Source organism: Talpa occidentalis, unplaced genomic scaffold (assembly GCF_014898055.3).
Source record: "Talpa occidentalis isolate TD23 unplaced genomic scaffold, MPIMG_talOcc4v2.1 talOcc4.5, whole genome shotgun sequence".
Classification (NCBI taxonomy): Eukaryota; Metazoa; Chordata; class Mammalia; order Eulipotyphla; family Talpidae; genus Talpa; species Talpa occidentalis.
In genome coordinates, this window is record NW_023604861.1 from 47,450,103 (window position 1) to 47,476,649 (window position 26,547).

Genomic DNA, 26,547 nt, shown 5'->3' on the forward strand with positions numbered 1-26,547 from the left:
TGTTTTCTCTCTTCCTTCCATCCCCCATACTTCTAAAATTTAGACCTCAAATTACCTATCACTGTTGATATTGATACAAATTACCTATCACTGTTAACTTGGTTTTTTTGGGGTTCTAATAGCTGAAAGATTTCCTAGATTTTATTTTTAAAATCTTTTGTTGATTTTTTCATTTTACTTGTCATATTTTTTAATGCCTATGATTTAATGTTAATGTTTTTGATTTATTCTCTATCTCTTTCTAAAACACCCTATTCTCATTGTATGGACATTCATCTCTGAGGGAATTAGTGTTTTAAAATGTTTTCATCTGCCCTCCAACTGGTGAATGAATAAACAAAATGTGGTATAGCCATACAGTAGACTACCACTTAGCAATAAAAAGGAACAAACTACTGATCTATGTAATAGTGTGGCTGAATCTGGAATCCAGATTAATTAATAAAAGCAATAATATAATAATGCTGTCTAGATCATCCATATTAAAAGCAAAAGAAGTTAGATTTAAAAGTCTGTGTTCAGACATATGAAAAAATGTTCAACATCACTTGCAATCAGGGAAATGCAAATCAAAACTACCATGAGATACCATCTTACACCAGTGAGAATGGCACATATTAAAAAAACTAGCAACAACAAATGTTGGCGAGGATGTGGAGAAAAAGGAACTCTTCTGCACTGTTGGTGGGAGTGCAAACTGGTCCAACCACTATGGAAAGCTGTGTGGAGATTTCTGGACCTACTAAACATAGAGCTTCCATATGATCCAGCAATTCCACTCCTAGGTATTTACCCAAAGGACACAGAAACATCAATTCCAAAGAACACCTGCACCCCTATGTTTATAGCAGCACTATTTACAATAGCTCAGCTTTGGAAACAGCCCAAATGCCCAAAAATAGATGACTGGATCAAGAAGATGTGGTACATATATACCATGGAATATGACTCAGCATTCAAAAAAGATAAACACATGCAATTTGCAGCAACATGGATGGCGCTGGAAGGGATCATGCTCAACGAAATAAGCCAAAAAGAAAAAGAAAAATACCGGATGGTCTCACTCATAGCAGGAATCTAGAAAACTTAAATAAGGGATCAGGAAAATGAATAACTATAAGAAAGTGAAAATCAAAATCAACAAAAAACTATGAACCAGAGACACTTTTTGGGGTGGGGGCCGGGAGGGGAGGGATTGGGGTCAGAATGGGGCATGTGCAGTTGTATGGGGGAATATAAAAATAAAATTTATTATTTAAAAAAAAATAAATAAAAGTCTGTGTTCTGTGTTGTTATATATAATAACATGCATAATATATTAATATTTCATATTACATATATAATATTATGTATAATACAGTATATTATTTATATAATACATAACATATTCTATAAATATATATAATTCCTAGATATATATGTATATATATAATATTTTGGAAAAGGCAAAAGTATAGGTATAAATAATAGATCAGGATTTGTTCATGGCTAGTGGTTGGGGAGGGACAGTTTACAAAGGGGTAATGAGAGAGGTTTGGGTTTAGGCAACTTCAGTAGTTTGACTATATTAGTTAGTCTGGTTGGTTAGTCTGTGCATTTTGGTGATCATTCTATGCAAAACTCGTAGAAATATACCAAAAAGAGTGAATTTTAGTGTATGTAAATGAAAATACAATTTTAAAAAAGATTTTCTGTAATTTTAAAATGACTTTTCTTTCTTACATATTTGGTAATATATGAGTGAGGCACTTAAAAGCTGATTGGAATCTGGAGTCCTTGTGGTATGTTTTATGTGCCTTGTTCTAGTTGAGGTGGGGTTGAAAAGCTATAAAATATTTACACATTCACATGGTACTCTTAAATACACTTACACTCACACATACATACATACATACACACAAACTCATACACCCATCCATACTCACTGATGCAACACACACACACCCCAACATACACACTTATTCATGGAAGTCCAAGCAAAAGTGGTATTTCACTGCTTATTATTTTCTTCTTTTCTAAATCAATTCTTTTTCTACTTTTTTAAAAAAGATTTATTTAGAGGGAGAGGGCGGAGCAACATGGCAGAGAGGAGACGCTGCGAGTAAGATCTCCCATTAAAAAAAGTTAATAGGGAGGAAAAGCGGCAGGTCCCAGTGAGAACTGGGACACGGAAGATAAACGGATGACTCCAGCAAACTACCCAAAGAAGAAAGTTGCCATAAAAGAGGACTAGATAGAAGGGAGGAAAGCGCAGAACCCTGCTCTCCTCCCCCACCCACAGAGTCGGCACTCTCAGAGTCGGCAATCTCCGACCGGCAGAGAGGAGGAAAAAAATACACTAAAACGACCAACAAGAACAAACTACGCAGCAAGCGGGACTGTGAGTGGAAAGGAACTATTGCAGCCACCACACCCCGTGAACGGGAGCTGCGGAGAACCCTGCAGGATTCGCCGCGGAGGTGAGCTCCGGGCGCCATTAAACAGAGACCCCGCCCCCCAGGAGGAGGCCAGGACCAGCACACAGCCCCGGGCCTGCCGGTATGGAAAAGCGGCGTGCTGGAAAAGCAAACGCGGATCGGGATCGGGATAGCGCGGAAAAGCAGCACGGTTGAAAAGCAAACGTGGATTGGGATCGCGGCTGCCCAGGTCCCTGCGCCTGTGACCTAGGGTTGCAGGGAGATGCGCATGAAGACCCTCACTGAGGTGAAAGTCCCTTACTGAGTATCCAGGAACCAGGTACCCAGGCACGGGAGCGGGGTGCAAAAGACGCCATTCTGTGGACAAGGAACTGGGCTACAGCCCGCGTCCTGGACCTGAGAGCTTTGGAACTGAGATCCGGAGCACAAAATTCGGGGCATGGGTTCTCCACGACGGTGGGGCACAAGGCAGACACAGCACCCCAAAGCCGTTGAGGTTTACCCTACCATTCCCGCTCTATTTCTTGTCCCACGGGGTGAAAAAAAAAAAAAACAGCTCCCCAAGGGCTCTAGGAGAGATCTCTGGCGCAACCTAGCGACTTGAAACCAGCAGAGGCTCCTGGAGGAGCCAGTGGCCAACTGGAAGTTAGCCCATGCCAGGCCCCTGCTGACCAGTAGTCTGAGCCCACAGAGGGAGCGAGTACCCAAAGCCGGGGCAGACCAGGTGCGCAGAAGAGTGTGCCTGAGACTGGACACGCAGGGAGTGTGTCCCGCATCGCCATTTTAGAACAGGGACATTTCTTCAGTAAAGACTGCCTGCAGAAGGCTCCCTCAGGAGCCAGAGGTGAGCCGGGGAAGTTCGCCCACACCAGAACGTCCTCTGGCCTGCAGTCCAAGCCCAGAGGGGGAGAGGGAACCCACCGCTGGGGCAGACCAGGAGCACAGGGGAGTGTGTCCCCACATCGGCATTTTAGAACAGGGACCTTTCTTCAGTAAAGTCTGCTTGAAACTGACAGATGGCTCCCGGAGGAGCCAGAGGGGAGCAGAGAAGCTCACCCAAGATGCCGGCCAGTCCCAGCAACACAGTGTCCCAACACATACGGCAAATTAGAAAACAGACAGTAGGGAGTAGAAGAACCACACGGAACATAGCAACTCCTCAGGGAAGAAGCACACCACAAAAAGAAAACCAGCCCCCAGATTGCAACGACAGTAACTTGGAAGAACTTCTGAGCCTTCCAGAAAGAGAATTAAAATTGCCATGATTAAAAAAATGACAGAACTCATAAAGGAAAACAATGATAAGGGAAAAATATCAACGATCAGAAGAATGAAATTGAGTCCCTAAAGAGGGAAGTAAAAGAAATGCAGGAGATCAAAGAATTAATGGAAGAACTAAAGAATCTGGGAAAAGCAATGAAAGAAGAATAGATGAAATGGAAGAACGAATAAGTTCTCTTGAAGACACAGAAATAAAAAGAACCAAAACAGAAAAGGAAAGAGAAGTACGAAGGAAAAAGAACGAAGAAAGACTTCGGGAACTATCGGACACCATGAAGAAAGGAAATATAAGAGTTATAGGAATACCAGAAGGAGAGGAGAGAGATGTAGGAACAGAGAAAATATTCATGGATATAATTGAAGAGAACTTCCCAAACGCGAAGAAGGAGCTGAAAATTGATATACAAGAAGCAAGAAGAACACCAAACTTCCATGACGAAAGGAAAAATACAGCAAGACACATAATAGTAAAGCTCCCAAGAATCCAGGACAAGGAAAAAATAATGAAGCTGACAAGAGGGAAGAAACAAATAACATTCAAAGGAAAACCAATCAGGCTGACATCAGACTTCTCTGAAGAAACACTACGGGCAAGGAGAGAGTGGAAGGACATAGTCAACAGACTCCAAGAAAACAGATGTCAACCAAGAATACTCTGTCCTGCAAAGCTTTCTGTCCTCTATGAAGAAAGAATAAGGACCTTCCCAGACAAACGGAAACTATGGAACTTCATTACAAATAAACCCCCACTCCAAAAAATACTACAAGGAATCCTAAAGCCAGAACCTCAGAGGGACGAATAACAATGAAAGAAGGCAAGGAAAAAAAAGATATTAAAAGAATAAATAAAATCAAAGGAAAGACAAACACAATGGCAAATACAGATGCTAACATATCAATATTAACCCTAAATGTAAATGGACTAAACTCTTCAATAAAAAGACACAGAGTTGCAGCCTGGATTAAGAAACAAAACCCAACCTTTTGCTGTCTCCAGGAAACACATTTAGCTACAAAAGATAAAAATAGACTCAAAGTTAAAGGATGGAAAACAATCCTACAAGCAAATGGACCAAAAAAGAAAGCAGGAACAGCTATACTTATATCAGATAAAACAGATTTCAAACTCAAAAAAATAAAAAGGGATCCCAACGGTCACTACATTATGATCAAAGGGACAATACTTCAAGAAGAAATAACACTAATTAACATATACTCACCAAACGAAGGAGCACCAAAATATATCAGACAACTGTTGTCCTCTCTGAAAACAGACATCAGAGAAAACACATATGTAGTGGAGACTTCAACACACCACTATCAACAATGGATAGATCAAAAAGACAAAAAATAAGTAAAGAAACTAAAGCTCTAAATAAGGACCTAGAGCATTTGGGCTTAACAGACATCCTTAGAACACTAAACCCCAAAAAAACGGAGTACACATTTTTCTCAAGCACACACGGATCATTCTCCAGGATCGATCACATACTGGGGCACAAGACAAACATCAACAGATACACCAAGATTGAAATCATACCAACCATCTTTTCTGACCATGAAGGCATCAAGCTAGAAATAAACCATAAAAAGAAGGCAAGGAACTTTCCTACCTCATGGAGACTAAAAACCACACCACTGGAAGACCACTGGACTAATGAGGAGATCAAAGAGGAAATTAAAAAATTCTTTGAATTGAATGACAAGGAGGACGCCAATATCCTAAATGTATGGGATGCAGCAAAAGCAGTAATAAGAGGAAAATATATAGCAATAGAAGCTCACATCAAGAAACAAGAAAGAACTCAAAGAAACAACCTAATCTCGAAGCTCAAAGATCTAGAAAAAGAACAACAAAAAACCCCAAAACCAGTAGAAGAAAAAAATAATAAAAACAAAAGCAGAAATAAATGAAATTGAAACTAAAAAAACAATCCAAAAGATTAATGAAACCAAGAGCTGGTTCTTTGAAAAAAATCAATAAAATAGACAAACCCCTAGCCAGGCTCACAAAGGAAAAAAGGGAGAAAGCACAAATAAACAGGATCACAAATGAAAGAGGAGAAATCACAACGGACACAGCAGAAATAAAAAGAATAATCAGTAACTACTATGAAGAGTTGTATGGAAACAAGTTCAACAATCTAGAGGAGATGGACAAATTCCTACAACTCTACAATCACCCAAAGCTAGATAAAGAAGAAATAGAACACCTAAACAGACCAATTACAAGAAGTGAAATTGAAATGGTAATCAAAAACCTTCCCAAAAACAAAAGCCCAGGACCTGATGGATTTACAAATGAATTCTACCAAACATTCAGAGAGGAATTGGTGCCTATCCTTCACAAACTCTTCCAAAAAATTGAGAAGGAAGAGACAATACCAAACACGTTCTATGAAGCCAACATTACACTAATACCAAACCGAATAAGGACAACACAAAAAAGGAAAACTACAGGCCAATCTCCCTAATGAACACTGATGCAAAAATCCTCAACAAAATTTTAGCTATCAGAATCCAACAATTTATCCATAAGATAATTCACCACGACCAAGTAGGATTCATTCCAGGGACACAAGGATGGTTTAACATCCGAAAATCAATCAACGTTATCCAACACATCAACAAAAAGAAATATAAAACCATATGATAATATCAATAGATGCTGAGAAAGCTTTCGACAAAGTGCAACACCCATTCATGATAAAAGCCCTTGAAATTCTTGGGATACAAGGAACATACCTCAACATCATAAAGGCCATCTATGAGAAGCCAACAGCCAGTATCATTCTCAATGGTGAAAAGCTGAAAGCAATTCCATTAAGATCTGGAACAAAACAAGGATATCCACTCTCACCACTGCTTTTCAATATAATACTGGAAGTCCTAGCCAGAGCAATAAGATAAGAGAAAGACATCCAAGGAATCCAAATAGGAAAAGAAGAAGTCAAACTATCACTATTTGCAGATGATATGATAATATACATAGAGAACCCCAAAAACTCCACAGAAAAACTAATTCAACTCATCAATCAGTTCAGTAAAGTAGCAGGATAAAAAATCAACACGCAAAAGTCAGTAGCCTTGCTATACACAAACAATAAATCTGAAGAAGAAGAAATCAAAAAAACCATTCCTTTTTTATTGAAACAAAAAAATCAAATATTTGGGAATAAATCTAACAAAAGAGGTAAAGGACCTATACAAAGAAAACTATAAAACACTGTTAAAAGAAATAGAAGAAGACACAAAGAAATGGAAAGACATCCCCTGCTCATGGATTGGAAGAATAAACATTATTAAAATGGCCATCCTTCCAAAAGCAATATACAGATTCAATGCTATTCCAATCAAAATTTCAATGTCATTCTTCAAAGAAATAGAACAATTATTGATGAAATTCATATGGAATCACAAAAACCCGAATTGCCAAAGCTCTCCTGAAAAAGAAAGAAGGGAATGGAGGCATCACACTCCCAGACTTCAAACTATACTACAAAGCCATAATCATCAAAACTGCATGGTATTGGAACAAGAACAGACACACAGACCAATGGAATCGAATAGAAAATCCAGAAATAAACCCACAGATATATGGTCAACTAATCTTTGACAAAGGAGCAAAGACTATGCATTGGAGCAAAGAAAGTTTGTTCAATAAATGGTGCTGGGAAAACTGGGTTGCTACATGCAAAAGAATGAAGCTTGACCACTACCTCACACCATACACAAAAATCAACTCAAAATGGATTAAAGAACTAGACATAAGACCTGAAACCATAAAAGGAATATATAGAAGGAAATATAGGTGAAACACTACGTGATTTGCACATCAAAGACATCTTTACAGATACATCACCCAAAGCAGTGATAGTGAAGGCAAAGATAAACAGCTGGGACTACATCAAATTAAAGAGCTTCTGCACAGCAAAAGAGACAATAACAAAACAAAGAGAAACCCCACTGACTGGGAGAACATTTTTGCACACAACACTAATGATAAAGGACTGATCACAAAAATCTGCAAAGAGCTGATGAGACTCAACAACAACAAAGAAAATAACACAGTCAAAAAATGGGCAGAAGAGCTAAAAAGAAACTTCTCTGAAGAGGAAATGGAAATAGCCAACAGGCATATGAAAAAATGTTCAACATCACTTGTAATCAGGGAAATGCAAATCAAAACTACCATGAGATACCATCTTACACCAGTGAGAATGGCACATATTAAAAAAACTAGCAACAACAAATGTTGGCGAGGGTGTGGAGAAAAAGGAACTCTCCTGCACTGCTGGTGGGAGTGCAAACTGGTCCAACCACTATGGAGAGCTGTGTGGAGATTTCTTGACCTACTAAACATAGAGCTTCCATATGATCCAGCAATTCCACTCGTAGGTATTTACCCAAAGGACACAGAAACATCAATTCCAAAGAACACCTGCACCCCTATGTTTATAGCAGCACTGTTTACAATAGCTAAGCTTTGGAAACAGCCCAAATGCCCAAAAATAGATGACTGGACCAAGAAGATATGGTACATATATACCATGGAATATTACTCAGCATTCAAAAAAGATAAACACATGCAATTTGCAGCAACATGGATGGCGCTGGAAGGGATCATGCTCAGCGAAATAAGCCAAAAAGAAAAAGAAAAATACCGGATGGTCTCACTCATAGCAGGAATCTAGAAAACTTAAATAAGGGACCAGGAAAATGAATAACTATAAGAAAGTGAAAATCAAAATCAACAAAAAACTATGAACCAGAGACACTTTTTGGGGGGTGGGGGGCAGGAGGGGAGGGATTGGTGTCATAATGGGGGTGTTGCAATTGTATGGGGAATATAAAAATAAAATTTATTATTAAAAAAAAAATAAAACTTACACTATTGGCAAAAAAAAAAAAAATCTGTGGTAGGTTTGGGGAGTTTCCAAAAGCAAAGTCTAGTATTTGTATTTACAGTCCTCTCAATGAGTCTGCAACTCATTAATAATTATAATAAATCCCTTTTTTTTGATATATAAAAAAAGATTTATTTATTTATGCATATAAAAACTGGGATATAGGCCAGAGGTGTGGAGGGTGACAGAGTGGGGAGCTGAACAGCCAGATTGACTGAAAACACTGCTGAGGGAAGCAATGAGTGAGACAGGAGAGGTCTGCTGTGCCATGTGGGTATCTCCCTGGCTGTCCAGGAATCGAACTTGTGCTGCAGAGGCTGCAATAGCTTTATAGTGCTGTGCTTAACCCCTTGTGCCACCAGGGAGGCCCTCTTTTTCTACTTTAATGCACTTTGGGTTTTTCTCTTCTTTTCTCCTTCCTTTTGTCTTCTAATCTCCTGGTGTTTGGTAGGAAATAGATAATTCACATTAATTTTCCATTATCACTCATTCTTTTCACATTAATGAGAGGCCTGGTTGTCACAAGGGTACCACGTTCCTTCCATATTTCCTGAAAAGTTCTCCAGCAGTGGAGCTCAGGAGTGTACTGGGGGGTGGACATCCACTATTGCTGCTCAGGAATCCTACCCCAGTATGTTGTATCCACAGCTTAGGAGAGGTTTCCTTCCATTACTCACTGCACCACAACTCCTATTAACACCAGAGAAAGATTAGGTAGCATTCTGATAAAGGAATTCCTTTGTTTTCTCCCCATCAGAGTTTTCCTCACACTTTACTTGGAAAGAACCACAACAATAAACATGAAACATATTTTTCTGGTCAGGAAGAGGATAGTCAGTGTGTTAACTAGCTGGTCCCAGAAACGGAGTAGACGACTATCTGGCTGCTCTTGCCCCCTTGGAGGGCTGCCTCTATTGTGGAGCAGTCCTGTGGACACAGCTCAGGAGCCTTCCCAGAAGCTGTCAGGACCACACATTAGGGAGGGCAGTTTCACATCATTGCTCTCATTTCCATGCCTAAAATATATGAATATGTATTGTACATGTAAGAGATGTGACTGTGAGTCACCAAATAAAACTAATTATATTTTTGGTGATTTTATTTAAAATTAAGAAGCATGAGACTCCCAGCAGTCCTTTGAGAATTTTTCATTAGAATGGATGTTTGAGTATCTTATATTATTTAACAGTGAAATTCTAAATTGTAATTTTAGATATTCAAAACATGCCCATTAAAATTCATGCTTATGGGCTCTCCTATATAAGACTAAGGTTGGAAATTCCACCAAAAAATTGAACAAAGAATTAGAGCCAGAAAACTAAAAACAAAATGGCAATAACATATCCTCATATTATCAATAATCACCCTGAATGTAAATGGACTGAATTCTTCAATCAAGAGGCAAAGACTAGCCAGTTGGATCAAAAACAAAAGCTAACTTTCTGTTGTCCCCAGGAGACTCAGCTGAACTCCAAGGATAAATACAGACTCAAAGTAAAAGGTTGGAAAACAATCTCAAAAGCTGTGGGACCCAGAAAAAGGCAAGGATAGCTATGTTGATGTTTGATAAAATAGACTTCCAGCTAGACAGTAACAAGGGATAGAGATAGACACTATATAATGATGATGGGATCAATCTATCAAGAAGGCATAACACTCATTAATATACACCCATTGAATGAAGGAGCTTCAACGTGGATGAGGCAACTGTTATCAAACTTGAATCAGACATTAGCAACAACAGCACTCCACTTTCACCAATGGACAGATCAGCCAGACAGAAAATAAGTAAAGAAAGAGTATCTTTAAATGAGGAATTAGAACACATGGACTCAGTAGACATTTATAGAACACTGCAACCCCCAAATATGAGTACATATTTCTCAAGAGTACATGGACATTCTTCATGATATACCACATTCTGGGTCACAAAACAAATGTCAATGAATTCATGAAGGCTGAGGCCTCTCTGGGGGGTTAAGTCTCAGCACTATGAAGCTGTCAGCAGCCACAGCAGCCTGAATTTGACCCCCAATCAGGGAGCCAACCTGCATGGTGCAGCAGACCTCTCCTGTCTCCCCTGCTACTCCCCTCAGCAGTGTATTTCAGTAGATCTGCCTGTTCTGCTTCCCACTCTATCTCTGGTGAATCCTCACACCTCTTGCCTACACCCCAGCTCTTGTATGCATGAATGAATAAATCTTTTAAAAAATTAATGAAGACTGAAATCATATCAAGTGTATTCTCTGATCACAATGGTATCAAAGCAGAAATCATCCACAAAAATAAAGCAGGAAAATCCTCTGATATATAATGGAGATTGAACAACACACTCACTGCTGAATGATGATTACAAAAATGAAGAAATCAAAGAAGTAATTAAAAAATTCCTGGAGATGAGCAAAAATCAAGATACACTATAAAAATCAAGATAAATTATCAGCACTGGGCCTCCCTGGTGGCGCAGCAGGTTGAGCACAGTGCTGTGAAGCTGTCCACAGCCTCTGCAATGCTGGTTCGATTCTTGGTGGGCTAGGGAGATACCCACATATTGGGGCAGACCTCGCCTGTCTCGCTCGCTGCTCCCCTCAGCAGTGCTTTCAATCAGTCTGCCTGTTCTGTTCCCTGCTCTGTCTCTGGTGAATCCTCTCACCCTCCCATGCCTCTGGCCTGTACTCCAGCTCTTGTATAAATAAATAAAATCTTTAAAAAAATAAAATAAATTATCAGCACCTATGGGATGCAGCAAAACTACTAAAATGAAAGATAGCACTAGAGATTCATATCAAGAAGCAAGAAATGATAAGTTTTATCTTTTACCGCAAGATATTAAAAAAAAAAAAACAAGAACAAGTAAAACCAAAAGCTGGTGGAAAGAAATAATGAAAATTAGAACAGAAAAAATTAAACCAAAAAAAAAAAAGACAGTTCAAATGATAAGTGAAACCAAGTCTAGTTCTTTGAAAAACAAAATAGGAAAACATCTAGCTTAACTCTAAGAAAAAAGGAGAAAGCTCTAATAAACAGAACTAGAAATGAAAGAGGAAAAGTTAAAACAGATACCTCAGAAATGTAGAGGATCATAAGAAAATACTATAAATGTCGTTGTCAACAAATTGGAAAATCTGGAGTAAATAAATGGACAAATTCTTAGAAGTATACAACCTCCCAAAACTGAATCAGGAAAAAATAGAAAACCAGAACAGAACAATTACAAGCAAGGAAATTGGCATATTAATTAATTAAATGTCATTCAAAAATAGTGAAATATTGGGGATTTCCTAATAGTTTACTTGAGCAGTATTATTCACTAGGTTATATACAAAACAAATCATTCTCCCCAGTATATATAATTTATATTTCTTGCTTGTTTCTAGGTCAAGTTGATTTTTACTAGGTAGAATATTCTTTCCTTTTCTATTAATCTACATTTATTTATCTCTTCCTTAGAGGTTCCAAGCATAATGACCCCAAATGCCTTTTTATTTACATAGAATAATGAAAATTTAGACACTCTTAAGATTCTCTAGGACACGAAAGTATATACTTTTCCATTGAGTTGGAGATATTGCCAAGCAAACTGCATGTCACCCTAGCAGTTTATTTCCTTGCTTTCCGGTTGTTACAAACTTTTTGGCTTGGACTGCACCATAGTGTTAAATACTTAGCTTATGGATACTTAGTGTTAAATACTTAGCTTCTAGATACTTAGTTCATTTGACAGTCAAAAGGTTATATGCCTCTGATGAGAGATAAAAGAAATTCACCTTCCAGGGAAAAAAAAAAAAAGGCAGTTTGAAAGGGCCCTCTTTTAATGACCTCAGCAGCCTTTTGAGCTGGAGGTGATTCTTTCTTTATCACCGATGATGTTAGCTTTCTTTCTTCCTTTCAGATTGCAGACAACCCCTGAGGTTCATAACCTCTGGTCCTGCTGATAAATGAGGATCCTGTGCCTCTACCCTCATGAATGCGAGGTCCATTCCTCAGGTCTTATACATATAGAAGGGTCAAGAGCTCCAGCATGCCTGCTGCTTTGAAATAAATCCTCGTGGAGAAGCAAGATTAAGCGGAGCTTAGCAGAGAAGGCTTTGAGACAGTGTCTGTGCTTCCCACTCAGGCCAGCACCCTGACATGTCACCACTCAGAAATCAGCTTCTGTCTCCACTTGCTCAGGCAGATTTAAGAATTCTCCTGCCACTGTTTGACCCACCCGTCTACACTGCAGAAGTGAATTAGGCTGTAGGACTGGTGGTAGGAAAGAAAGAGGGGTGGTGGGTTTGATGGGAATATTCACTTAAAGTGTTTGTGGTTAGAAATGAGGAAGGGAATATATTAATGAAATACTGCAGTATTAATTCTTGGGCAGATGAATAAATAGGAGGAGATCTCCAAATTTAAGACTGGGTCCTCAGTTGCACTCAGTTACCAGGCATGTAATGTAGGCTGTAAAGCAACCAGGTTTTAGTTAACAGGTCATGTAGCCACTGAAGAAGGAGAGAGAGCATGCCCCTCAAATGTACATTTAAATTGGAGAAAAGTCCTGCTGCCTACTCCTCCAGTAAGTCTATAAATAACAAAAAGCTTGGGCTACCATTTGAAATGCCTGATATAAATACATTTCCTTTCCTGTGAGTCAGGAAGTGCTTGCTTATCTAGAGTTCTGGAGTCCCTGTCTCATTAATAAATACAAATGCATAATAATGCTATTGGAAGAGTTTGAATCTTGCCTACAATTTCATGAATATTAGTTTTCAATATAGTAGCTTTTCCCACCTGTCTCATGAAGTAATGGCAGAGAATTTATCATCAACTCTTGATGGTCAAATCCTGCTGTTCTTGCTGCCTTTTGAACCTGCCAGTTGTTTAAATTAGATAACATTTTCTTCCTTCACCAGAACAGATAACTCAGTTTTTCTGGTAAGCACACAGGGATTGCAAAGATAAATGAAATCCATGGATAATCCCCAAGCCTCATTTTAGTTATTCTTTTGCCCTCTTTTCTCATGAAATCATTTTTAGAGTCAGCAGTGTTGAACAGATTGGAGTTTAATAGTGGTTTCTTTTCCTTAGCATTTCAGCACTGGGGGGAGGTGGGGTGATACCTGTAAAGAGAGCATAGGTAGTGGGGACTAGGAGCAGAATGGGTCCATTGACCTCAGCTTCACCTATAACTTCAATATCTAGGCCTCCAGTGATGCAACACTTCTGGTATATATGTCTGTTGGGTACCCAGCTGGAGTCTCCTAAAACCATACACACATACTCTCAAACACACATGCATGTATGCACACACACACACTTTCATAAATTACAAGAAGGAGCTAAGGCCTGGCCTTTGCTGTCCCTCAATTGGAATTTCTGCCTCCTCCTTATAATGTGACACTCAGTATTTCTGTTGAACAACAGATTTTATTACAGCCTGCTTTGTTTGGTCACCAGAGTTGTTAGCTATATGTATATTATATCCATTTTCTTCAGGAGATTGCTGATTTCTCTAAGACCTTTTATTTATCTTTCTTTTCCTATTGCTCCTTGTACTATGGTTTTACTGTTTATGTTTGGTGTTCAATGACTTGGCTGTCTCTCAGAGCTCCTGTGTCTGCTTTGTTTCTCTTCCCTTCCTAGGGTGTGTGAGCCTTGTTCCAGGGGGGCTATGGTTGGCTAAGGGCGGGGTGAGCAAATGCTATTTGGGCATTGATGAAAATAAGTTCCAATTGTTGAGTGAACTTTATTACAATTAAAAATATTTTTTAATTGCTTTGTGGGCTAGCTACTGTTTTAGTTTTAGGAATAGAGGGGTGAACAGAGGAAGCAATGCCTGCTCTTAAATAGGATGTGCTTATATAGGATGTAGGGAATAAGATACCTAATGGGTCAGGAATTAGATAACTTTGGAGGGTAAGAAATGCGTTCTAAACAGGGTGAGCCTATGTCCAGTGTATACCTGCAGTACAGCATTCTGTCTGGTTTAGTGGTTTGAACTCTCAAAAGTGTTCCAGTTTCATACAAAAACAACATAACTGTCCCTCAACTTAGGAATGAATAAACACACTGGTATGTAGCTTGCAGTCCTGTGGAGCAACAGAAAGGAAACATTACTCATAACTGAATCCCAGATGCACTGTGCTAGGTGAAAGAAGCAAGACACAAAAGATGCACACTGTAAAAACACATTTAAATGACATTCTAGAAGAGGCAAAATTATAGCCACAGATATCAGGTCATTGGTTGTCTTGGATGGGAGTCTGGAAAGGGCTGACTTACATAGGGATTGGGGGAATTTTTAGCTCATAGAACTGTTCTGTGTCTAAATTGTGGTGGTAGTGACCACGGGCTGTATATGTTTGCCAAAATTAGCAGAACTGAATGGTAAAAAAGGTGAATTTACCACATTCAAATTAAACTTTAGAAAAATATTGGACAAATATTTCTAAGCAAAAAATAAATGCCTGCATTTGAATGGTAAATGATCAGTATTTCTAGTTAGGAAGCATTTGGGGAAAGAAGAGATGGAGCAGGAAACAGGGAAATAGTGGGTAGAATAAAGTTTGACAGTGTTTTTTCTTGAGGGAAGTTTGTATTTATTCAACAAATAATGATGGGCATCTAGTTTGGGCCAGCTCTTGGCATGTAGTCCAGGCATAGCCGATGCACCAATAAATAATACAGATCTCACTGAACTTAGTGTTCTCTATTAAAATGCGTACCTGTTTCCACAGTGATTCTGCCTTTAAAATGACTTAAGGAGATAGGGCTGCAATAAAGACAAGTATTTAGCAGTTTTCTGTGAAGAATTATTTTAAAAGGCAAAATCTGAAGTCTGGCGATAAGGGGATTAGCAAGTAAATTATGGTTAAGTGACCATTAAAAATGATAAAGTATTTATTATGTGTGTTTACTTGTGCGTCCATAACATGCAGAGTGAAAAATTGGAGCCATAGAACTCATCCCTTAACTTAAAAATAAATGTGGTTTATGCTACACATAAAAATCTATTTCTTGGGGTGGCAATAGGGAATTTTGGTATTTTTTTATTACTTTTTTCTGCAAAGAAGATCCATATCTTTTATAATTGGCAGTGTGAATATTTTTATTTTGGAAAATCATTAAAATATAATATAAAATAAATAGTAAACATAATAGGCAAGGAATTATTACACCCTATGTTTTCTGGCTGAAATTCTATCCTGGAAAGGATTTATTTTTTTAAAGAGAAAAACAAATTTTTCTTTTGCTGGCAAATGCCAATGAGGCCCCCCCCCTTTTTTTTTTTAAAAAAAGGAATATATCACATTTTTTTATTGAAGAGGCTTTAAATACCAATTAATATATTTTGCTTAATTTTAAATCACATCAGGTTAATCTATGAAAAATCAAGTTACCCCTTTTCCTGGCCCTCTATAAAGGAGAAAGTAACAGTTTTCATTTATGTGATTCTTCTTCACTTCTTACTTGAAGTAAAATAAAAAGTGACCTCTTAAAGTCTAAAAATGTAAAAAGGTAGTATTTTTAATGAATCCTGGTTATATGTTAGAATAAAATGTGATGTACTACTCATGTTACATATATGGATAAGGAAAGGAAAGCAGACTCCAGCGAGCTGTTTTATTTTACATTATTTGGCATGATGTCACAGAATTCAGCACCACAGATAGCTACAGGGTCCCTGAACATGTATTTACCATCTCCTAACCAATAATTCAACTTTTAACCATAATGTGGTGACACTGAACTTACAAAGTTAATTAGTCTACAATGCATCATTTTAGACTACCTAAAATTATGCCTATTGAGAATAAACATATACAATATTTTGAAATTATGCCAATTCCTTATTACAGTTGCAAAAAACACAGCAGAATAAGATTACTATGAAACTTTCTAAAGCAGATGAGCACACTGACTTATATGTAAATATTTGCATGCAACTTCATATAAAATGTGGTAGAATATTATAGACTCCAGATATATGCTCAGGAAAAATCAACTAAAATTTGAAAGTTGGGATTTTATGCATTAACATTAAACTTGACTTTAAATTTTGGGTTTATATCCTATATAATTTTCTATATGCCAAGATTCTGAAGGTTAATTTATTGCATGGTGAGAGTAGCAGAGGAACTTCTTGGGGAAAAAAAAGTTAGATGAAATTGCATTTACATTCAAAGACATAGCACTTAAATATTTATATGACAATTCACAACTGATAAAACATCACACAGCAGACTTGGCAGCTAAGGAAGACTGCACAATAGTATGTTTCAATCTTTTAAAGAAATGCCTTTTAATAACATAAAGATCCCGCAAACTACATTTTGTTTATCTAAATAAATTAAATATTATTTTATGGATAAAATTAATATAAATATTTTAAAATTTCTGAGTAAATTAAATACAACAAATATAAATGAAGCCATCATGATCAGAATTATTTTTCCATATAATCTCCTCTGGATGTTCTGGTACAGCCATGCTGAGGTGAGGGTGCCTGACAACTCACCCATTCTGGAAGGGTAGTTTCACAACCTCCCTAAAGTGAAAGAATGGGAAAAAGAATAGAACACATGCTGTATTGGTGTACTGGTGTAACTCACTTGTGAGTTTAAGTTGGGAGGCACTTGCTTCATCTCAAATGCTGCTAGGTGCAAAATTCTATCTCTGTCCCGGGGCCCGGAAAACAGGAGTGTCTAGTGAACTTAAAGTTTAATGAATGAATAAGATAATGTTACCATAATAAAAAGACAAACTTAACAATAATATAATAAGATGTTATATAAGAAGTATAATTAAGAACATTGATAGTATCATAGTACCAAAGGAAAGATCTAGGAATTTAGGACACAGACAATGTCTAGTTCCTTTTCTATCTTTTGTGGAGAGAATAGAACAATTTAGGAAAGGCTTCAAATGGGAGGTGTTCTTTGAGCTCAGAAAGTAGAGTTTTGGGTAGGGAGGACTATTTTACTAGGCAGGTATATTTTAAATAGAAGGGAAAAGAGGATTAAATTTAAAAAATGTGGGTCCAGCACTTGTCAAACCTTGACTATCAAGATGAGAACTCTGGCTTTAACCTGTTGTTCAGGCAGGTTAACTCACAGTCCTCTTAGTGGATGACACAGAGATGGTAGCTCTCCTGGATGTTTCTTTATTTGAGAATGCCTTTCACGCTGTCTGGACAGAACAAACATGGTAACAGGAAATTGAAGTGCAGGAAGGATGAAGAAATTGCATATGAGCCCGTAGATGCTATCAGTTCATTTAATGATTCAAAAATATATATATGCATTCATCTGAAAAAGTTCTAGATGAGATGGCCAAACCATTATCAGAGGTTGTGAGTTGGAGAGAGCTGAAGAGACGCCTGATTGTGAGAGATGGCAAGGGAAATGCTTCTTAGCATTTCCTCTTTCCTTTGCAAAGACAGGGACAGAGCTCAAACTCCAGGCAATGAGCCTGATGCTGAGCCCAGCTGCATTTTAAAATGCATTGATAACTGATGAGTTATGCGTACTGAGAAAAATAAACAGTGGTCTTCAGGAGGATGTTGCAAAGTACATAGAACAGGTCATGGTAGCACAACTTCAGTTTCTTTCTTCACTTTCATTTTTCTTTGTTTTGGATGAGAGGTGATGTTCTAATTACTTAAGTAACATATTTGACAAGCATGTTCTTGTGGACAAGATCTGTGCAGTGAGCAGAGGAAGGTGCCAAGAAGTGCTGATAAGCAGATCAGATGAGGAACATCATGGGCTTGCTTCCCTCTGGCACCAGGTGCTGCTACTTTGTCCCCTGCACTGTTCTGCTGACACTGGTATCAATGCTGGTGTGCTTACCTCTTCAAAATGGTATGAAAACAGAATAGGTTGCAAATATTTTGGATGGAACTTAAGGGTGGGCCCAGGATGTATTAAATAGAGTAGAGCAATGGACCTAGACCAGCAAGATGAAGTTCAAGTGGTATATTATTTTGGTCCTTCGTCCTGCCCATGGGTGCCAAAAGTCAGTTACAAATCTCTAGGCTTGAATCAGTGTAGTGTAAGAGTAACTCATATGGCACTTTGGCATTTTAATTGATAATATGGAATTTATAGGGTGATTTATACGCCCACGAAGAGATCACTGCTTTAGATTGTGTGGGAGGAGGTGTAATTAAGAGAATGGAACTCTTGCTTGCCTATGATGCTGGATGTTGCACCTGAGACAGATGTCTGCACCTGTCTGCATCTCTGAACAACTGTTTCAGAGGGAGGAACTTTAGTCTCCCTGATGGGGCTGCTTAGATGGTGGAAGTTTTCAAAAACTGCTCCAACAGTTGGGGGAATCTGAGTTCTTTAATAGGAGAATAGGACTGGGGAGGAAGGGAGCATAATCTCTCCTTACAGCTACCTAAAGGGCTTTGCAAAGTAGAGTGTTGCACTTTTCAGCTCTACAAGGCTGAGCTTGGCTTTGGGCTAGTCTGAAACAGGCTTTGCAGAGAGGTGTGGTGGACAACCCAGAGACTTCCTAACAGCTTCCATTCTCACACTAGGGGGAACTACTTGGAACTACTAGGTTTTGAACCTAGAAACTCTTTACATTTCCTTTAGACTTAGTTCTTCATGCATTTTTTTTCCCAAATTACCACATATCTCATAGGTAACATTTCATAATCATGGATGTGCAACACATGAAAGTTAAATGGCTCACTCTGGAAACAATGGCAGTTAGTTGACGTATTTGCATTTTTAATTTAATCACATTCTCCTGGATTATGAGTCTGACTTTTTAAGATCATGTTTATATTTGGGAACAAATCTTTATCTTAGGGGCCTCCCAGGTGGCCCAAGGGGTTAAGACACAGCATTGTGAAGCTGCCCACAGCCACTGCAGCACAATTTCAATCCCAGGCCAGGGAAGTGACCCATATGGCTCAGCAGACCTCTCCTGTCTCACCCGCTGCTCCCCTCAGCAGTGTATCTCAGTCAATCTGCCTGTTCTGTTCCCCACTCTGTTTCTGGTGAATCCTCTCATCCCCCCACCTCTGGCCTGTACCCCAATTCTTATATGCATGAATAAATAAATATTTAACAAAAAAATGTTTTTCTTAGTAGAATGCTCTGGATTGAAATGTAGATCGAGATGAAAACTTGCTTATATTGAATATGTGACTTACTTCTGGCAGAGAGATGAAGTTCAGGGGGATATGTGAAGAAGGCAGGAAGGAAAGGAAGCAGGAAATATTGCCTTTTGTAATTAAACAAGATTTTTTCCATTTTCTTTTCCTATCTTGTGCAGCTTTCTCTTATATTTTGGTTTCTGGTTTTGCTTTCCCCTCTCTCTCCTTGAGATAATGCCTTTTCCTTTTATTCTTAATGTATAATCTGTACAATTTCACCAATAGACAGCTTTTCTCTTTACAGCCTCTACTTTATGCATAGTTTTACCCTCTCTCTGTTCCTGCTCTGCCACTTCTTAACTGCATTACTGTGGAATGTTACTCTTTGTGTGATTTCATGTCTTTATCTGGAGAGAGAGAAAATATCAAGGGGATGTTAAGATTTATCTTTGGAGGCTATTACAAATTTTAAATAACTAAACTTAAATTTCACATAAAATGAATTATAAGTTAAAAATTAAAATTTACAGGGCCTCCCGGTGGCGCAGCGGTTGAGCGTTGGGTTGCGAAGCTGCCTGCGCCCGAGGAGCCAGTTCGATCCCCGGCTGCTCCTGGGCCACCGGAGGAGGGTCCCACATGGCACCAGACCTCTCCTGCTGTGCCCGCTGCTCCCCTCAGCAGTGTACTTCGGTCCTTCTGCCTGCTCTGCTCCCCGCTCTGGCTCTGGTGAATTCTCTCACCCTCCCGTGCTTCTGACTGTACCCAGTGCATGTATAAACAAACAAACAAACAAACAAACAAATAAAGCATGCCTCTATAAAAAAAAATTAAAATTTACAAATAAGTAGAAGTGCTAAGAATAATATTTAGCCCCTAAGAGGTTCTTTTTAGCTTTCTATTTCCCTTACTACTGGGACCATTAATTGTTTACTGACAGAGGGAAAAAGAAAAAACTATTATGTAATCCTTTCAAAATCAGAATGTAACTCTTTCTAGTAGGACACTAATTTTACATCTGTTTGCTACTCTTCAGAGAGTTGATTATGGATAGTGGTCTCTGAGACTTGGTTTGTTCATCACTACTATGAATTTAGTTATCACTCTCCCAGCCTGCACAATTGAAACCAAAAAGTTTTTTGTCCTCAGGCTTGTAATTCTGTCTCCAGAGAACTAGAGATACTCACTTTCTGTGGATGACTCATATTTGTGGAATTTCTTGCTTTCCTTGACTTTCTAGGATACCTATATCTCTTCCCAGAGAGCATAGGCCTCTTTTAGATGGCTGTCTTATTGATTTGCCTACATGTTTTTTATATTTGTGCCAAAAGGACATATATACCTTCAAGGAAAGCACTTTTAAAATTTAATAAGGAAACAAATAGGAATTTGTTAAGACTGTCTCTGCATCAGAGAAGCAAGGCTGGGATCAGAGTATCAATATTAGGCTTGAACAGTGTGTGGGCTAGGCTGAATCTGAGGGCTCCACTGACTTGCTGAAGAGAGAGAAGTGCCATAGTATTGTTAATATCTGTATATTAACAGTGCTAGTGTCTAGCACATCTGAAGGTTTATTTAAGTAAAAATATGGGACATTGTAAAGTTCATAAAGGAACCCAAACTATTCTAGTGGATCAGAAAGGCTCCATGGAAAAGGGGTGCAAACTGGAGATTGCAAAGGAGTTATTTGAGTGAGATTGGGAGAAGATTCCACATTCCATGCAGGTGGAAGAGCATGTGCAAAGGCCCTGATACAAAGGGAAGGAACATGGTAAAGTGAAGAATGAGGAGGGTGTAGCTGCAACCTAGAGAATAAAAGGATGAATGGTCCAAGTGTGGCTAGAAAAGTGTGGAGGGGTTGGCTGATGTAGGCCTTGCAAGCCAGAATCGAATTTTCTCCAACTATTTATTTTGAAAAATTTAAACCTATCCACAAGTTGCAGGTGTAGTACAGATTTTCAAATTGTTAACATTTTCTAATAGTGTGCTATTTCTCTCTTTTATAAGAGAGAAATAAGCATATGTGTATAAGCATATGTGCATGTACATGTATGCACACACATTTTTCTTTGTTGAGCCACTTGAGAGTAAATTACCAACTATGTCATGTCTAAAAGCATGTATCTTCCAAGAACAAAGATTATTTCCATATAACCACAATACTATGATATATCAGGAAAGTTAGCATTAATAAAATACCTGTGACTAATATGCAGCCTGTACTTAAATCTCTAATTGTTCCCAAAATATGTTTTGTTAACTTTTCAAAGATCCAAAATCTAATAAAAAATCATGCATTGCACATAGGTATCTATTTGGGGGACAGATTTACCCAGCTCTTTTATAAAATATCCATCAGCTTAAATTTGACTGGTTATTTCTTCATGATTAAATTCAGTCTGAACGTTTATAGGTGATGTGAGGCCCTGAGCAACAGCTAGCAGCAGGAGCATGTGATGTAGTTTCCATTATTATGATGTTAAATTTAGTCACTTGGTTAAGATGATATCCTCCACATTTCTCCATTATAAAGACACAATGTGCCTTTTGTAAGAAGTAAAGTATTCTGGAAAATGGTAACCTAAGATTGTGTAAATATCTATTCCACAGCAATCTGCCACCCAATGATTTTTAGCAATTGTTATCCAAGATAATTGTTACTGTGATGATTACAAAATGGTGATTTTTCTAATTCTACAAAATTTTCTTTATTGGTATTCTGTGAAGAACAACCTGCCTTTCTCCTTTACTCTTTTAATCACTATCAGTATAATTCTTGTGGACTTCTAAAATTTAAATGTAAGATTTAATGTATATTTGTAATACATTTATAACACTAGTCATTTTGATGTTTCAGTTTCCCCACATTTGACCAGCAAGAGCTTAAAGGTCTTGCACAAATATCTGGACTAAGTGAATGATATCATTGTATGAAATTGGTAAATAAATCTGTGTGTATGATGCTGTTTTCTCCTGACAACCTATATTTGTTAATCTAACATGATTGTATTTTTATTTCTTCCTAGGTCTCATGGACTAGTTGGCTCTCATTCAGCAGGGACCTAACAAATAAGTCATCTTGCTGTTTATCAAGACAATGCTTGAGTTTAAACCATTCTGGAACTGATTAAAGCAGTGCCACAATGTAACACTGTCAGGGGGCAGCAGGCAGCTTGAGAATCTCCTATTAATCAAATAGCAGCTTGAAAAAAGACCCTTTCCATTACATAGACTGCATGGCCAGCAGCCCCCATTGAAGGGTTGAAAATGAGTGTCCCAGTGGCTCCTAAGAAATCGTGTTATACGCAGTTACGGGACAACAGAAATGGAGCAAGAAATAATAATGAGAGTATCCTAAGTCTGGGTGATACAAACGCCAATCAAATCATGTTGGAGGTCAGTTCTTCTCGTGATGACTCTGAGACATGTGACCTGACGGATGAAATTGGAAATGCAAATTCAAGCAAGCCGGGAAATAGTACCCTTTTCAATAAGGAATTTCATCAACCTCAGGACTTTGGAAAAGGATCTCAGCCTGGCCCCACTGGCCTGAAAGATTTTAAATTTTCTTTGACTGTTCGTAGAGAACTAAATGAAGAGCACACAATGGAGAGAGGCACAGACATCTCACAGACCCCTCGGAGTATACAGGGACCAAGCCTGTCAAGTTGGAGGAATGTTATGGGTGAGGCCAGCCCAGAAGTTTTGGATAAAAGGGATGCTGAAATTCCCCGGCATGTTCCCAAGGATAAACTGGCAAAGACCCTTGACAATGAAGAATTGAGAAGGCATTCTTTGGAGAGGGCTGGCAGCTCTGCTGGTGCTGTGGATATACTCACGAGGGAACATATTGGGAGCCTAACATGGCAGCTTCTACAGCCTGCACACCTGGACTCCCCTGAACCCCCACGACATATGCCAGGTGGTGAGGAGGGACTTCAAAAGACATTGACAGTCCATTCTGCAGGGGCAGGTTTTCCTCCAGTAGACAGTACCTCAGAGGGAAAGAGTATATGTCATCCTAAACCATCTACCTCAGTAACCAAGGAGACCACCCCTTTAGAGGCCCAGATGGAGGGGGGACATGGACTGAAAGTTGGCAGAGAGAGCACATCACATTCTTCTTATCCAGAGCCTGCTCTGAATTCAGGCTTAAAGGAAGGCCAGAGTAAGTCAGAAGCACATTTAGGTCAGGGAAAGGGAGAGCTGAAATTTGCTCAACTGAGAACTGTGCAGGGATTAAAGTCAGCCCATGCAGAGTGTCTGGGAGGTCCTAAGGAGGAGGGTATGTTACCCCTAGAGAGAGAGGAGCCATGTGGGGAGCCACATCATGAGGACACCACTGGGGCACTTAGCAGTCTGTCACTCAGAGGTCTCCACCTTGGTGTGGGAAGAGGCAGGAGTGAACAAGAAAAGCAAATAGTCAATGTAGGTGAAGAGGGTTCTCTTCAGACCACTCCCAGACAGGGCCCTGCTACCTTCAGACATGATGATAATCAGCCCACTGGCAAAATTTCACCAAGTGCAGCTAGGAGATTGGGTGAAAAGGTGCCCAGCAGTGTTTCACCAGGTGATGGTCATGTAGCTTTTATTCCTAATGATGCAGCTAACAGTGAGGAGAGAGGCAACGTAGACAATGCTGTGGTTTTTCCCCCAGATACTTCTGTTGGAGAAAGCAAAATTGGGGTCCCAAAGCACCATGACCCTCAAAACAGCAGTTCAGAAGCAGGGGAAAGTAAAGAGATTGCTCAAGCTGTAGGTGAAAATAGGAACCTTCTAGAAAACATAACTAAGACTGAAAGCACCCCAGAGAGAACAGATTCTCTTCTCAGTGTCCCAGCACCCTTCCACCTAGAGACAACTGTGAATGTGACCCTCCAACCTACATTACCCAGTAGCAGCTTCCAGGACTTTGGTGTGTTGGGTGTGGACACGGGATCATCCTCTGCTTCCTTACCCTCTACCGATACCACATGGTTGTTGAACACTTGCCCAAAAGTGCCTGACAAGAACACCTGTCACAGTGGGATCCCCAAGCCTGTCTCGACACATTCCGAGGACACACCTTCCTCTCAGGAGGGAATGGAGAACCACCAGGTTGAAAAAACAGAAGAAAGGATGGAACCTAAGCCCATTGTTATGCCCAAACCCAAGCATGTGAGACCCAAGATCATCACCTACATCAGGAGGAACCCGCAGGCCCTAAGTCAGGTGGACACTTCACTGGTTCCAGTGGGGCTCCCTTATGCCCCACCCCCATGTAGCATGCCTCTTCCCAAAGAGGAGAAGGCAGCCAGTGGTGATCTGAAGGCATCTACCAGCCTCTACGAGAAATTCAAGCCAGACTTGCAGAAGCCAAGGGTCTTCAGCTCTGGGTTGATGGTGTCTGGGATCAAGCCCCCAGGACATCATTTCAGTCAAATGAGTGAAAAGTTCTTGCAGGAGGTAAGAGAACATCATTTTGATGCAGTCTTTAAGTTGAGTGTCCTAAAGCTGTTTTTTTTTTTTAAATGTATTTCAATGAGTTGTGAACACAGAATATTCTCTCTAAGCATATTGCAGATTTTGATGGACACACTTTTAAAGAGGAACTTGTATATATATTTTCAACTGGAAGAGTAAAATGGCTCTACATCTAAGGAGAGTCATGAAATTAGATAACTATGCATTAAATTGACTTCCAGGTTTAAATGAGCATAATTCTATGTAGCTGACCAATTTGAAGAAGCAAATTTATTTTGGATTTATAATGGGAGAAAAAATCCAAAGTAAATGTGTTCTTCAAATTAACCAGACTTTACCCTCTGGGGGGCGGGGGATACTTCCCTTATGGGAAAATCTAATATTTATACACATGAAGAACACAGTGAACAGAAAACAATGTTTTAGACATGTGGACTCTTTGTTTTAAGTCAAAATAGTAATTATGACTAACATTTAGTTGCATCAGACCCACATAAGATAGCATTGAATCTCTGTCTGTCTACCAGTCCTCACAGTAATTCTCTAGGAGTTAGTATTACAGTTTTTGTCATTGTATAGATGAGAAACAGATACGGAGAAACTTGAGTAACCCATCTAAACTGCAGAACAAGGACAGTGTTGAGATTCTCCCCTAGGACCTCCCAGTTTACTTGCTGTGCTGCCCCTTTCAGTACTTGAATGCTAAGATGAGTCATCCTTCCAGACCTCAGAAAGACAAGTCTTCTCCTGGCAGCCAGAGTGATCAGTTTATAGGAAGACTGGACAAGACCACTCCTTTCCATAACACCCTTCAAGTTTGCCCAGGCCCCTTGTAGCACTGACTAAAGCCTGTAGTCAGCATGGAATGGCTCATACTGTAGGATGTACTCAGTGTGGCCCATTACCTCTCTGACCAACTCTTCTTCCTTACTCATCCTCTGTTTCCCCCATGTCCCAGGGCCTTTGCACATACCTGTGCTTGGAATGTTCTTAGATATCTATATGTCTTTCTTCTTCACTTTCTTCAGATGTCTGTGGGAAAGGTTGCCTCACCTTCCCTTTGGACACCTTTCTCTAGTTTATCTCTTTTTAGCATTTATCTCTACCTGCCATATACACTTTTTTTTAATTTTTTGGTTTTGGTACATTAACTAGAACCTAAGGTTCATGAGAATAGGTACTTTTCCCCAGAGCTTAGAACTATGCTTGGAATAAATATGTGCTTAAAAAAAATGTTGAAGAATGAAGTAAGTAGAGATTCACATTGGAGTGAGGGGAAGTCAACAAAGGCAGGAGCTAAACTACTAGAAATCAACAACGGGATAAGAGCCTACACCCAGGCCACTAGGGGTGACTGAGAACATCAGATAGTCCTTGAGATTGCCAG

The 26,547-nt window shown here is 39.1% G+C and overlaps 1 protein-coding gene across 1 annotated transcript in view; it reads left to right on the forward strand.

The window, feature by feature from the left end:
- The window catches only part of MTUS2 (microtubule associated scaffold protein 2), a 567,791-nt gene that overhangs the window by 222,474 nt on the left and 318,770 nt on the right, over window positions 1–26,547 (forward strand). The window contains 1 exon segment of the mRNA XM_054701460.1: window positions 22,724–25,142. Coding sequence (XP_054557435.1) covers window positions 22,965–25,142 — 2,178 coding nt within the window. The 5' untranslated portion in view covers window positions 22,724–22,964.